At 50.0% G+C, this 15,291-nt stretch overlaps 2 protein-coding genes across 7 annotated transcripts in view; one reads left to right on the top strand and one right to left on the bottom strand.

Annotated features, from left to right (window-relative positions):
* CCNI (cyclin I) overlaps positions 1-3,003 on the top strand; it is a 31,801-nt gene extending 28,798 nt beyond the window's left edge. For both annotated transcript variants that reach the window (XM_054201990.1, XM_054201988.1), the window contains 2 exons: positions 382-612; positions 1,263-3,003. In XM_054201990.1, coding sequence (XP_054057965.1) covers positions 382-612; positions 1,263-1,721 — 690 coding nt within the window. In that variant the 3' untranslated portion in view covers positions 1,722-3,003. The remainder of the gene's footprint in view (positions 1-381; positions 613-1,262) is intronic.
* Positions 1-15,291, bottom strand: part of SEPTIN11 (septin 11) — a 72,226-nt gene that overhangs the window by 4,138 nt on the left and 52,797 nt on the right. The window contains exons 10-11 of one of the 5 annotated variants that reach the window (XR_008466523.1): positions 13,953-14,061; positions 7,801-10,971 (exon numbers count right to left, since the gene is read on the bottom strand). The exons of 1 other annotated variant lie outside the window; for it this stretch is intronic. Coding sequence is in view for 3 of the 4 variants with exons in the window: in XM_054201984.1 (XP_054057959.1) it covers positions 14,013-14,061 (49 nt within the window). In the remaining variant the exon portion in view is untranslated. Of the gene's footprint in view, positions 1-7,800; positions 10,972-11,112; positions 15,288-15,291 lie in introns of those variants that run through there. 3 more of the 5 variants (XM_054201986.1, XM_054201985.1, XM_054201984.1) reach the window with 3 other exon arrangements.

Raw genomic sequence — 15,291 nt, 5'->3', positions numbered from 1 at the left:
GACAAAGCGAAGGAAAGCGTCCTGAGGTCCTCTGTTGAATTTCATTGGCTCTGTTTGCTCAAGGAGTTTTTGTCTAAGACACCTGAACTGCCAGAGCTGTGGTACTGGGACAGAAGGGGACAGCCTTTTGCAGAGCCCGGAGAAGGCTGGTCCCCTGGCAGGTGACCTGTCTGATGGCAGGTCCTGCCAGAAAGGCTGCTGTTGGTGGGTTCGATGCAGTGGGTTGTTTCTGTGGTGTGGAAATTGCCTTGAAGGTTAAAGCTGGAGGATCCTTGTGTGTTGAAGATGCCGCGTGCAGTTCTTGAGGTCTGACCCGGCTTTGCCTGCGGGGTGCCTGTCTGTGACTCCAGCTCCCTCACGTGCTTGTTTCCCCCCCACCAGTTCCACGCAGTTGCGGTGTCCAACAGGCCTCAGCTACTGACCAACCTGCCCAAGCTGAGCCCCTCTCAGCACGTGGCGGCGCTCACCAAGCAGCTGCTGCACTGCATGGCCTGTTACCAGCTGCTGCAGTTCAAGGGCTCCATGCTGGCGCTGGCCATCGTCAGCCTGGAGCTGGAGAAGCTGCTCCCCGACTGGCTGGCTCTCATCATCGAGCTGCTCCAGAAGGCACAGGTGAGGGGGCGCTGGCACCGCACGTTGTGGCGGGGAGGGGTCGGGGGCCGCAGAAGGCTGCGTCTTGTGCGGTACTCGGGCGATCCAAGCTGGCCGGGACTTTCAGATCCCCACCTGATGATCTCTGCCTGCAGTTACGCTTCCGCAAGGATGGTTGTGCTTCAGCCTGAAGGGACAGTTTGTTGGGACAGTTCTGCAAAGGCTTGATCTTGACAGCATCCAGTAGGTGACAAAAGGTGGAGCCTTGTACCCTGACGTACAGGGGCTCTCAGGGAGAAAATAACACCCTGGGGAGAAAATCCCCGTCAGCTGCTCAGCCATTTATTCTAAGCATCCTGGGTGGTCTGACAAGCACTGCAAAGACAAACACTCAAGCTGCTAAAAATACACAGTGAAACATTTTAATATCTGAAAGGTTTCTTCTACCCAGTATTCCCACGAGGTGCGAGAAGGAGCAGGGGTCCGTATCTTCTAAAGTCATCGTGTTGGGGTCTTTTGGGTCCTTTATTACTTATTTCCTCCTTGTCATTTGAGAAGTTTGGTGCACGGGCGGCCAGTGTGTTCAGAGCCCCAGCCCTGCCCTGGCTGACTGCCTCTCCTCTGCGTGGCAGTGATCCCGCAACACCGGTATCTTTGTCTTCCCACTCCAGATGGATAGCTCGCAGCTGATCCACTGTCGGGAGCTTGTGGCACATCACCTTTCCACCCTGCAGTCTTCTCTGCTGCCCAATTCTGTATATGTCTACAGTCCCCTCCAGCATACCCTGGTGACCTGTAACAGAGGAGTGTTCAAATGCCAGCCCTCCTCTGTCCCAGGGCCGGGTTTCTCCAAGGACAACGGCAGGCCAGAAGTGCCAGTCACAGGTACAGCCGCGCTCTACCAGCGTCTGCCAGCTCCCAGCGGTTGCAAGCAAGCCTCGGCCAAGCGTAAAGTGGAAGAGATGGAAGTGGACGACTTCTACGATGGTATCAAGCGTCTCTACAACGAAGACGTTGCTCCAGAGGTAGTGGCTCTTGAAAACGTGGGCTCTGTCTGTGGCGCTGATGTCTCGAGGCAGGAGGGCAACGTTTCCCCTTGTCCACCACTGCAGCCAGTGTCTGTCATGTAGCTGGGGGTGCCATACCACCTGCTGCGCCACAGCTACTCTAGAAACCACGCAGAACCTGGCACCCCGCATTCTCGGTGGGGGGAGAAGGGGCCATACCTTGTCAGGCTGAACTGAAGGGAGCCAAAAAACAGAAAAAAAAAAAATCCCGACCCTTTTTTGAATTTTTTTTCTTGTGCGGCTAATTATAGTTCCACTATTTAAGCACTTAAAAACAACAAAAAAGTATAAAAATCTAAAAAAAGACCCAAAAACCAAACAAAAAAAGTAGCAAAATATTGTTTCTTTCTAGTGTTGTCAGTTCCACTGTTTTTCTGCTCCTGTGTATTGTAACCCATTCTCCATGTCCAAGAGCTCACATCAGTCGTGCAGAGTTGCTCCAGGTTTCCCAGCCCACTAACACCTCTCTGATCCGATTCCCATCTGGCTCCTCCCTCTCTTTCTGCTTGCTCCTCTCTTAATTCTCCGCAAGTCTTGTGCATGACGTTCTGTACTACCTGACCTTCACAACAGCTTTCCTTTTCCTTTCTAAAAAAAAAAAAAAAAAAAAAAAAAAAAAAGACCTTTTTTGTTTTGTTAGCACTTTGGTGTTTAAATGTGATAATATTTAAAAACTGGATTTAAATAAAAGGTTAGTCAGGAAAAAAAAAAACAACCAACCAACCAAAAACAATGCTTGCAAGCTGCTCCACACTTAGGTAATACCCACAGGAGTGTGAAGGTGCTCTAGCAGAACCCTAGGGCAGCCGGCCACCGTGCTCGCGGCCTTACACAGAGACTTAAAACAGTTTGCGTTTTCCAGCACAGTAAGCAGTTAATGGATTTTGTATCACATGAACAAAAACGGTATTTTTTTTTTCTTGTTTGCACCAAGAAATGTTGCACTCGGTGTGGATTTTCACCAACGCTTGACTCTCTGCGTCAAGTGTAAACTTTAAATCCTGCAGAGTCTCTTTTTTTCCCCCATACCTTTACGAGCTTAGCATGCAACCAGCGCTGCTCCGTGAGGTGCTGGGGTGGCAACGTACACCTGAGCTTTGAAAGGTGTGGAATCATCTGCCACAAAGCCAAAACAAAAAGACCCTAACCCTCAAGTTTTGCATTCCTGTCACTTCTAACCAAGAGTAAAACCTTTAAAAACTTGTCTTTTCAATGTTACACCTCTGTTTCTCAGAATGACCTCTCCCAATTGTAAGCTCTCTCCACAGCCCTGAGGAAGGTATCGTATTTGGAGCCATTGTACTGATGAAAGCCTTCTGGTAGCAATAAAGAAAGTTGTCCTGGATTCCGAGTCTGGTTTCGTGCTTTTCATCTGGGTCCAGGCTCAGTTTTACCTGGAGGCTGTAAGGAAGCCGCCGCGTGCCAGAGCTGTGAGGAAGCGGCTCTAGGGGTTCCGGGCAGCCGGGGTGCCAGGCGTGTGGCACAGCAGAAACTCGTTGTCTCTGCAGCGACTCCAGCTTTAGCCCCAGCCCTGGTGCTCCTCGGTGACCAGGCTGTTCCCTTTCCAGGCTGAGTACGGCCCACTCGGTGCACGGCCAGGACACTGCTTTGTCTCACCTGTCTTGTAGCCATCTCCCTTTGTGATGCTCTGAAGGCCCCGCTGAAGAGAAGGGGTTCCCCATACCCAGGTTCCTGCTTGCCTGATATCCCGTCCACGGAAAATCGTGTTCGATAATGAAAAGGTTAGCACAGACTTCTGCAAACTCCTAGGTTGCGGAATAGATTCTGTTCTGTAATCTCGCCACCCTCGATTCCGTGCGCTTCCTGAAGAGCCTCCTGCCTCACGTCTGCCTGGGTGCCGGCCTTTTTGTTGCGCGCACCCCGCTGTGACAAACTTGCCTTGGGTTTCAGCTCTCTTCCTGCCCACGTCCTGGAAACCTCCTCCCGAGGCCGCGTTTCTCAGAGGGGTGTGCTTCTTCCTTCCCTTCCTGTCATCCCTATGGAAAAACCAGTCCCTGACCTTTACTCTCTTCCCTCTCAGTTTTCTCCAGCCGGGCTGCTGTGCCGTCTCGGGGCGTCACCCAGCACACTCCAAGCAAAGTACCCCGTCCCTGCAGCATTTCCATGATCCCGGAGCTCGCTCTTTCAAACCCACTGCAAGGCCCACATCTTTTCAGCTTCAATTACACAGTGTAACAGCTCTAAATAAAAGTAACTGCCCCGATGTCCAGCGCTAGCTAGAACAACATTAGCACGGGAAAGATTAGAGCCAGGTAATGTTCACACCCCTTGACAGCCAAGCCAGGCACCCGCGGTTTGTGCACAGAAGGGAGTCTTTGTGCGCACTGGCGCTCCCTGCGTGAGCAGCGGTTCAAGTGATCCAGCTTATCCCGAAGGGAGCCGTTGCTAAGGGCTCCGGCTGTGTATGCAGTCAGAGAGAGGTGAGCCAGGGCTCTCGTAATTCCAACGATATTGGCCTACACGGTACAATGCCGCGGAGAGAGTCTTGTGGGACTGCGGCTTATTTTAGTTGGCTTCCAATGGAGTGAGACACGTTGGGGGGAACAAGACGGGGACCAAAGTGCCACGGCACTGTCATCCCACGGCAATAAATCTAAGCCTTACCTTCCATTGGCTTCTCCGCCTCCGCACACTCCTCCCCTCCCGCTTTAAAGGACGCATTCCCGCTTACCCCGTGGGGCAGCATCAGCGCACAGGACCTCCTGAGGATTCCGGCCCGAACCCATTTGCAGAGGCACACGGGGAGAGGAGCTGGCACGGGGCTGGGAAAAGGAAGGTGTTTGCTTGTGCCAGCTGGCAGGGGCCCGGCTGGGACAGAAGGGAGGGACACTGGGGATAAGGAGAGAGATTTCAGTGCTGCCGGAGCAGTTCTCTAACAGCTGTGCTGCAGCCGCGGTTGTGGGCAAGTCGTGAGAAGGCAGGAGTTTTCCTTCGCGCCGTTTTCTCCTCCCCAAAAACGACAGGACAAGAGCAGGTCCTGCGCTGTCCCCACACCGGGCACGTCCCCAGCTCGTGCCAGCCCTGCGGCGACCGAGCTAGCTGCTGAGCTTGTATCATCAGCCCCAGCCGCACCAGAGAAGAGCCTCTTTGTTGCTTTGGGGAAAAAGCAGCACCCTCCTCCTTTGCAAGTAAGGAGTAAGGGGATAGCTCTCCAGCGGGAAGCAACTTGTTACAGTCACAAAGTTAAATCTCACAGTATTACGAACTGCTCTTAGACCTGTGCCCAAAAAACCGCAGTGTTACCTCTGGCTCTCCCTGTATTAAGTGCAGCGGGGGGAAGGCTCCCTGCACTGCAAAATGCTGGCCAAGCCCCAGCCCAGTGTGCACCTGCGAGGCAAGACCCAGAGAGGCAGGACTCAAAACCTCCCCAGCTGCCAAGGGAGCTTTCCTGCTCCTGAGTCCCAAAAAAAACCCAAAAGAGGCACTCCCCCAGCCCCCGTTTGAGCAGATTGCCTTTTTATTTTATTGCCACCGTGCACAAACCCACATTGATTATCTTTTGCCTGGTATCAGGCAGCTCCACCAACAAAACCCAAGGTTCAGACAGACGAAACCTGGCCCCCGTTTGGTAGACGTACCTCTGCCGAGTCCTGCTGACAGGCTGCCGTCCCCGCGTAGGCCCTAGGACGCTTGCCGGCCACCTCTCTGGCTGGGTTGCCCAGCAGCATCCTGTTGCCTGTGGCTCTTCCGGATGCAAAAGGCAAAACCCATCTCTGCAAGCGCAAACGCCCCTCTTCGACTTGACTCTTTTCTTCCTCTCTACCTCTGCTGTGTTTCCAACACACCCTTTCAGCCCACCACCACATATGGAACTCAGCCGCTACGGAAACGCCCAGTTGTGCCTGTGGTACCTCCACACACCCAAAAGCCTGGCTGCACCATCAAAGGGTTAACTTTTTTTTAACTTTTAAAGCCACCCGTGCCTCAAGAGCAGGTGCCCGGCTCGGCTGCGAGCCACAGGCAACGTAACCAGACTTAGCACACCAGATTCCCCCTCCCGCCTGGCGTTGACTTGGCCATAGGAGAGTTGTGCTCTGGGGACTGGCCGAACTGGCACACAAGCCTCCACAGGGGACCCCCAGCAACATCATGCGGTGGTCTTCAGGTTTGCAGCTTTCCTCCTGCTGCTGGCCCTGCGGCCACCTGTGTCCCAGGCCAGCTGGGGCCAGTAAGGAGCCCAGGGAACACAGGCCTGCATTGCTGCCTGCGCCGGCGTACAGATTTGTGGTGTTCTGCAGCTTAAAAGGTGATGCTCAAAGACTTGCCTTTGAAAATGAGGCACGTCCCAGCAAGATCAGCTTCCCCCCATAGCAAGGTCCAGCTGGTTTGAAAATAACCTGCGTTGCCAGAGGAAAAAAAACCAACAAAACCCAACTGTTTCCTACTTCCCACATTTCCTCCCCACAAAAAACCCCAGGCCATGACGCAGTCCAAGAGTGGCCCCTACCCAGACCGTTGCGTCACTGCCATGGCAGCAGCTGACTCGTACGCTGCTCCCGCTGTCGCAACACGGGGACTCTCCTGGAGCGCTGCCAGGGCTCCCCGTCACCCACAGCAGAACATCCCCTGCTGCCGGTGGCTCCTCAATACCCACGTGGGCTTCCCCACAGGTTTCACGGCACCCCAGTGCTTCACTGCCACGGACCTGCCAAAGACGCCGGCTGGAAAGGAAACCAGTTTCAAATTGCAGGCTCAGTTCCTTGCGGCCTCGCTCCCTCACAGGCACAGAGGTAAAACCGTTCTATCCACAAAATTACACGTGTTATTGCTCAGCAGAGTCCCCCCAAAACCCGGGGAGCACTCGAGTTCTAGCAGAGCACTGCTGCTTGTTTCAAATGCCTTCTAGCAACAATCCCCGTTCACCTTTACGTGCCGCACAGGCGTTACTCTCTGCAACGCCCCATCTTCCCTTATAACGCCCCAGAACGCTTTGCAGACACGATAGCAGCGACCTCTCCGCAGTTTTCTGCGCAACGCCGCCTCCGAGAGATTCTGATACACCTCCTTCACCCCACCTCACCTGGGGAAACCGTTCCTGGAGCATCTCTCTCTTACACAAGACCTGCAGGTGCTGAACATGGGGGAGATGCTCATTCCTCGAATAGCTGGTAGGGTGATGCCCGAGTCCCCTCTGGCCGGCCCGCTGCATCCCAGCCCGCAGTGGCCAACAGCGCCACGGCACGGTACCTCCCACGCCCCAGCTCGTGCCATAGGGCACCTCCAACCTGGAAACTGTTCCTACCTCTGGGTTTTAGGAGGTTTTTTTTTTTTTTTTTATTCATTTTTACTCTCCAGCAGTGATGGGAGGGTTAAGCCCACAAGCACGATTTTAAACTTGGCCCCCCCCCGCCCCGCTCTATCTTGTGGATGAAGCAGCTTTCCCAGCTCTGCTGGAGACATTTGGTGATATCAAGTGACAAACAACCTCTCTGCGCTGTCCAACAACAGGTTTCACACTGCTGTCCCCTCCCTGTGCTGACACCTCTTCCTCTAACAGCTGCACGCCACAGAGGAAGGGAGCCAAAGGGCACGTCGCCATCCCCTCCCCCTGGCACCGAGGTGTGGGAAAGCCTCAGCGACACTCAGCTCAGCACCCGTCCCCTTGTCCAAGACGCCTGTCTCATACGGACACCACTCGCAGTGCCTGTACGTGCTTTCTGCTCTGTTTTCCTCCCTCTGCCCCAGTATCCACCCCCCCCCAAATTATGGATGTCAGGTGTTTCATTCTGTCATGTCCCGCCCCCACAACATTCCTTACAGGTCTGTTCCCCATCAATTTACCTTTTTTTTTTCCTAAGGCAGCAAAAAAAAAAAAAAAAAACACCCCAAACAAACCCCAAAACCTTCTGCTGATACCATCTGCCTCAACAACCCGGGGCTACAAATTCCAGAAGTTTACTCCCTGCTCTGTAAAAGTTACTCCACGTTTTTTTTGAGCCGATTTCCCTCTAGCTAAGTGCCCCCCTGGTTCTAGTCACACCGATGAGGTAACTACCAGGTCGGCATCCGCTGCCACCACAATTTAGCCGGATTTTGTAACACAGACTCACAAATAAATTTAGGCTGGAAGGGACCTCTAGAGGACACCTGCTGCAACCTCCAGCTCACAGCAGGGCTGATCCTCCCTCTCGTCTCAGCCTTTCCCTCTCCATACTGAGGGCTCCAAGCCTTTGCGGTCTCACCTGGCAGGCTGCTGCTCCATCCCTTTTATCATTAGTGCCCTTCTCTAACCACTACGTCCTTCTGGAGACATGAAGTCCAGAGCTGCATGGCACCAGCACAGCAAAACTCTAGAGCTGCAAAATAAAGGCAATTCGTCTAAGCATTGGCATTTGGTTTGTGCCTATCTGCTTCTCTGTATATATAAAGCTTTAAAAAACATTTCTATTTGTAGTTTAGAAGTCAACCAAAGAAAGATTTTGCCCCTCTTCAAACCTTCTTGATGCAGCAGCACTACTGGTGGGTCACCTAGCCCTGAGCCTCTCCAGCTGATGAAGAGCCTCCTCCAGTACAGCCCAGCACTTGCAACGGGGAGGAGAAATGCCCTAAAAGCAGAGGTCTCCAGAGCTCCGTGAAAAGCCCAGCAGACAGGAGTCCATCAGGATACTTCCTCAGTGTTGCCAACCTGCACGTTTGGTCGTGACTTCCCACTGTCACACACAAGATCTCAGAGAGTCGCAGTGCACAGTTACATGGGTAAGGTGACAGGGTTAGTAGCACCTGATAGCGCCTCTTTAGGTATGGGATTAAAGAACCACCCCACCAGCTAGGTTTTTTTTCCTTCTTACTTGCAGTAAGTGACCCCCAGCCACTCATGACTGAGCGCCTGGGTCCCAAACCAATGTCACCAGCAAAACATGGGTGACCTGACACGAGGTAGAGAGCAGCAGAACAGCTCTGTGCCCATACATGACAGTAAGGGACAGACTATTTCAAGAGAGAGGCTATAGCACAGTGACGGGATTTTACAGGCCAGAGTCCTGCTACCACCAGATAAACCCAAACTATGATTTTTAAATGGAAAAAAAAAAGCGTAGGGAATAAGAGAAACCTAAGGAGAGGATTCTCTCCCTGAAACAGGGGCACTGGGGAGGGCCTCACCACGCAGGATGCTGCAGGAGCCATCTGGCGGGTGGGCTGGCCTCCAGGCGAGTAACCAGTAGGGTATTTTGGCAAGTTGGAGGCTACCACGCAGGGGGTTGCACAGATGAGCCACGGCAAAGCCCCCGGGCCCGAGGCAGCGGTCCCTGATGTTGCAGACTGGTCTAGGCACCAACACTGAAAACAAAAAGACACGGCACTCGTAAACTGGGCATTTTAATGGGCAAGACATTGTCTCAGTAAACAGCGATCGCCTTCATGCGCTGAAAACCCCAGGCCAGAGATGATACTTGCCCTGCACAAGGCACAGGTGTGGCTCAAAGACCCGCACGCCCCACTCCTGCGGCAACCCTCGGCTGCAAAGTTAATGACCAATTTCAGAAGACGTATGGCTCAACCCGTCGCTTTTGCTAGGTACGGGTGGCCCGGTGCACATAGAGCACTGGTGCCTAAGCCCTACCAGAAGGATTCCCTCCTGCAAGTGATGAAACCTCTTCCCAGTCAGCAAAGCATCCACAGAGTTTTGCAGCACAAGAGAAGAATTAACACAGGCAAGGTTTAATCCAGCAATACCCCCGAGGCCTCAACCCGTGAGGCATTAAGCCACTCTGTTTTGTCCTCAGAAAGCCAAATGTGAAATGTTTTCCAGATGTGGCGCTCTCGTGGTAAGAGCTGGTGGCTGCAGAGCAGACCTTCAGCAGGTATCACCTGAGCTCACTGGAGCCTTGAGAGCAGGCTCCATTTTTCATATTAATGCAAATTTTGTCCTAAGCTACATTTGTGCAAATACTCATATCCCTTCAGTCCGGGCAACGGTCAGCAACCCCCATTTACATACCAGGTAAATCATTACAGCATAGACACAAATATTTTATCCTTCCACTTCTATCGATAAAGTCACTTAGTTGGTTGCAAATGTTTCCAGGATAAACAGTTTTTCTGCCGCTTTACAAAAACAGCCACCTGGCTGGAGGGAAGGTTCTAGTGATCTAACCCTGTCACCGAAGTGTTGAAAAACATTGTGCTTCTGAAAAAACCCAGCAGATTTCAGCAGAGACCCTCGGGCAGCTTGCGCTTCACACACAGATTGGAAAAGGCAAAAATCTAGATGATTTAGTATAACCTTTCCCACAGAAGGTTAAAGGAGGTGAATTCCTCGATTAAGGTTTGGATATGAGCAGAATAAATCACTAGTATTCGGTTAGGCAAAAAAAAAAAAGTGCATTACCCCAACATGAAAAACATCCAAAGCGATCAGGCCATCTCCTTCCATCCATCCCAAACCAGCTAGAGGTCACTGCACACCACGTTTCCAAGCTTTGTTTTTTACCTTCCAACAATACTTTGGCACTTTTCAAGCTTTTTGACTGAATTCGCTTCCGAAGTAAACAAGTTAGAAAGTTCGACAACTACTCCTCATTCAAGATTGTTAGAAAAAATAATCACTAATTTGGCTTCGTGAAAATAAAAGGAAGCCTTCAATCTCAGTACAAGTCAGTGCAGCTCAGCTGTACGGCAAGAAATACCTACTTTGCTTGTTCAGAGACAAATCAGCCAGAAAATAATAAGGCCTTGACCATCCAGAACAGGCTCCATCAACGCAACACCAGCCATCTCTGCTTCACGCAACGGCATACGGAAAACGAGACGTCACCTAGGTCTAAGGACTTATTTTCAGGACGTGTCAGAAGAGCACAGGACGTACTTGTGATGAAGTTGCAGTGTCCAAAGCAGCCAGATTTGATCTTTAGAGGCAGAAATGAAGTCTCCCAGCTATGCACACTCATCTTCATCCACAGTTTGTCATTCTATTCGTCATCAGCAACACATGCATATTATGGTAAAAGGAAAGAAAACAAGGGAGAAAAACCCCAAACCCAGTACAATATCTCACATTATGGCCAAGCTCTCTCCTCCAGCCATTACCTCTGCCATTTTTGGTAGCCTCAATTCTGTCGGAGACGCACCGGGAGCGGACAGATCCCGCACAGAGACACACAGCACAGCGCACCCTCAGACGCACAGGTGAAAAACAAAAAGGGAAGGAGAGAAGGGCGGACGTGATGGAAGAATGAGATGGCTCTTCTCCTGGCAGGGGTGCCCGTGGCCGCAGGCTCTTCCAGTGCCCTACTGTCCACTGGGAGAGAGGGCGTGGGGGCTTTGGCAAGATGACGGTTACATAAAGAAGAAGCTACAGAAAAAGAGAAAAACAGAAAAGAAAAGAAACAGAGGTTCAGAATTGAAATTAAAAAAGTGAGAGAAAAAAAATAAAAGGAGAACAACATTTTAAAGAAAGCAAGCCATGAAGGGAAGAATCCACTGGGGAGGTGTCATATGAACCAACTACACCAGAGGCCTGGACCTCTTCAAGGCACCGGCTGGTTTGGAAAACGAGCTCACAACCACCACAAAAAGCGACTGACAAACACCAGCACAAACCTACAGAGGCATCCTCAAAGGCACAAAACAACCTGTGGGGAAACTTAGCATTTCCTCACCCCCTCCTGTCACACCATTACAAATGGCAACAGCAAAACAAAGTCACAAAGGCCACGCGAAGACGAAAGCGTTTGGGTAAAAATATATTTCCTCTCCCCACTGTATGTTGGCACTATTCGTGTATGTCACCTAAAGCATATACAAGAAATAACTGAGCTTATGCTATAAGGTTATTTATCAATTTGTAATTCAAAAACGGAAATATTTTAACATCAAATAAAGTGACAATATCTATCAGATGCATACATATAATTTGCATTAACACTGTACGTAGGTTACACAACTATTTAGTTACAAACATGGGTTATTTTCAAATAGCAAGGTAATAAAGTTCTACATCTATAGTTTAAGGCAATCAGGATATTAAAAATGTATACAAATACAATATTTCTACTGCTGTTCACAGCTTTATTTCCATTAATTAAAAAAACCCTTCATATGTGGACAGTTCCATGCTGATACACGCGGATGAGAGCGTCACGGGTATCGCATACCGCAAACGCAACCAGGGTCCTCGGAGAAGAGAGACACACACTCTTCTAACATCTTAGAAGGGCAAACGGTAACTGGATTCAAATGGACATATCTGATATGATCACACACAAAAAGACCTTTCCATTCTCACTCGGATGTTTTAGGAGAAGCAGGATGAGAGCTACCTGGAGAAACACTGGTCATGTTAAACAGAGACATGCTTAAAGAGAGACACAAAGGTACAAGTCTCCTTGACGGGGATTTCAAGCCGTCAAATGCACACGGAGGGGTGACACGAGTTGCAGTTTTCAGGCTGCAGAGAAGCCCGGGGTGGGTGCCAGTCGCTGCTTTCCCCCCTTCCCGGCAGCACCACACACCACAGAAGATACAAGGTGATGCATTCAGTGATGGTGAGCTCAGCGGGCGCCTGCCTACTCCCTGCGCTCCTGGAAAGTAACTCTGCAACCCCAGTGACGTTTCGGGGGAGCAAATCCTTCCTCATCTCCGCCTTTTCAGCTGCCTGCCGGACACGCGCGTGCCCACCCCACAGAGCAATCACGGCCCCTCTCAGCGACCTGGATTTTTTTGCTTGTTTTCCCATTCTGGGGGTTCATTCCATGCCCTGGGAACACCGTCATCCCAAAAGCACACGTTTCAGCGTGCTTTCTCGCTCCTGTATATTATTCTAAGGTTCGAAATCCACCTTGTCAGGAACATGCAGCATTATCAGCTAGTTATCACTGCTGCGTAAAGCACAGGAAAGGCTGCAGTGTCTCTCAAGCAAGGCTTTTGCCCATGCAACCGCCTGTCCAGTTTCACCAGTTGCCTTGCTAGCTTCCAGCACGCAGAGAAGCTGTTCAGGGTTGCTTTAGGCATTCAACAGGAGCTGGATGTCGTGTTCCCTACGGCTTCTTTTCGACACCCCAGCAAAAGCAGGTTATTGCAGAAAGTTTTCAAGCAGTTTTAACAACGCCACTTGCAAGTAAGCGGACTTAAAAAGAATCCCCCCCGAAAAGACACAACCGGTTTCATATCAGTAGTGAGGCAGGAAGGGGGAGTCTCTTGCTGCTGTACTTACATGCAAGGTGAAAGCACATCCAACTAGATTTGAGTGTATCATTTACTCCATGCAGAATCAGGGGCTACTGCGGAAAAAGGCCTAAGTGAAGAGGAGAAAGAAGTGCCAGCAGTAACAAGCTAAACATGGCCCAGGGTTTAAGGAGGAAAAAAAAAAAAAAAAAAAAAAAAAAAAAAGAGTCATTTACATCTCTCCTCTGGCAAAAAACCAAAACAGCACCTTTAGCTTTTTAAAGCTTACAGTTCATTCCCAGTTTCTCCAAAACAGCTCGCTTTTTGCTGGAGAAAGAAACCCAACCAAAAATACATTAATGCACTTGGCCACAGCTTTCTGTCAAAAAAAAAAAAAAAATTATAGCCAGACTCAGCTGATTTCCCCTGCCAAACGTCCCTTGAAGGGCTGTTAAAGGAAGCAGGACAAATAAATGCTAAAATTAAGTCTTCTACTTGGCACAAAATGCTGGTTAATAAAAAGAGGACACGCACAGAGATAGCTGAAGCAAAGCATACTGCCACAAGCATTCAGTGATGTGCATATGATGTGACTGTAAAAAAAAAAAAAAAAACAAACACACAAAACAAAAACAAAACACGCCAAAACACAAAATTCTTCCTTGATAACATTTTAAAGCTGGGTTTGCCAGAAGCCACAAGAACCATACTTTCATTTTTCCAAATAACCCCCTAGCAAACCTGCTTAACCTGGCAAAAAGCGCAGCATGGTTGTTAAGACCAGTAGGTGTGATTTAAGGGGAAAAAAGCCAAAGCCCAACCCAAACAAAAAAAAAAAAAAAAAAAGAGAAAAGGTTCGACTATTTTATTTCCAGCTTATTTATCTCCAATAGATTTTTGCTATCTGACCAAGGCATCTTAGTTAGATCTCCTCTTCCCAAAGCCATGTTTAAGCAGTGAGGGTTAAAAGGCAAGACAGCCCAAAAGCTAACCCCCAAACGTTTCTCAATCCAACACTTCAGAAACAGTGATAGTACTGCCTTTTTTTTTTTTTTTCCTCCAGAGGGGCAGAAATTCCATCCCAGAAACAAGCAAAGAACTGCAGTGCGTAAGACTTAGGTGGAGAAAGTTATTTTTAAGAGTGCTTTAAAGAAAGAAAGAGTAGACTACCTAGCTAGGAGCAGTGGAAATGCTGGCTGTACATCAGCAGAAGAGAAAGAAATCCAGAAGTCATAAGGTAAGCATGGCTCGCCACTTCTTGGGAAGGAAGGGAAAGACCCTGTCCGAAAAGCAATGGCATAGAAAATACACATTAAACGGACCAATTTCCACACCGTGCTGGCCACAGAGCGAGGCCTGGCGTACGTTAAATCTTCTTAGATTTCAAGGGACATCTGAATGGGACGCTGTCCCTGGGGCAGGGGGGCTGGTGGTAACATGGAGGGTCCAGACACCCTCTCGCCCTTAACATGAAATTCTGGATCCCACGGCTTTGCAAGTGTTTAAGTTTGTGCAGAAATCCTCCTGAAGGCTCTACGAGAACGTTGAAGGCTATGGTGTCCCCCCCCTCCCCGGGCATTTGATTCCCTAAGGGCCGCTAAGTCTTGCTAAGGTGATGCATGTGGGAAACCAGGTACTATTTTAAGTGAGGCGTCAAAGGTTACGGTCAGGCAAGTAACACAGGGGAAGCCATAATGAGAAACCGTCCTTCTCCCAGGCACCTGCAGCGCCGCTGGGTTCCCACCGCAGCATTCAGCGGGTAGCTACTACACTGAACCGGAAGGGCGGCTGTAAAAATATGCCAGCACATGACAATAAATCCAAGCCCACTAGTATGATCAAGTCAGACAACAAAAACAGGAACTAATAAAAAATATCATGCAAATGTAACGGCATGCAAGGTCAGTTATACTTTTGTTATCTACACACACATACACCCCCCCCCCCCCCCACAACCCCCAGCAGCGGGACTCATATTGCTCTAACTCATTAGCTATTGAAGGAATATACGTTGGACTAAACTCCAGGGTTTAGCCACACTGGGGACTGCGCTGTGACCTCGGACCGCTGATTTCTGTGGCCCCAGGAACCCCCCCTTCAGCACAGGGCTATCGCGGCCAGCCCTCCGAGAGCCAGGCAGGCTAGCGGCACCAAGGACCTGATCCACCCAATGACGCTCACCCGAGTTGCTGACATCCAACTCTGACTCTCAGCTCGAACTTAAGGCCAAAAATTATTTACTGCTGCTGGTTTTGACCAGAAAAATACATGGTATCATTACCTTGCCCCTCCACCCGCCCCTGAACTTCCAGTTGCATACAGTCCTGTACCCAATCCTTCTTCCTCCTTGTTCCCACTGTGTTATTGATGAGTTAATAGTTATTCATGTTAAAAAATAAAAAAAAAATAAAAAAAGAAAGAAAACAGATGGCAGAGACACATTACTGCAAAAGCAGGTGAATGCAGGAACATCCTTGGCTTGACAGGCTTTATGTGAAGCTTGCACTGC

The sequence above is a fragment of the Rissa tridactyla genome, chromosome 5, assembly GCF_028500815.1.
Source record: "Rissa tridactyla isolate bRisTri1 chromosome 5, bRisTri1.patW.cur.20221130, whole genome shotgun sequence".
In the NCBI taxonomy this organism is placed as follows: Eukaryota; Metazoa; Chordata; class Aves; order Charadriiformes; family Laridae; genus Rissa; species Rissa tridactyla.
This window is presented reverse-complemented; position numbering and strand designations above follow the sequence as displayed.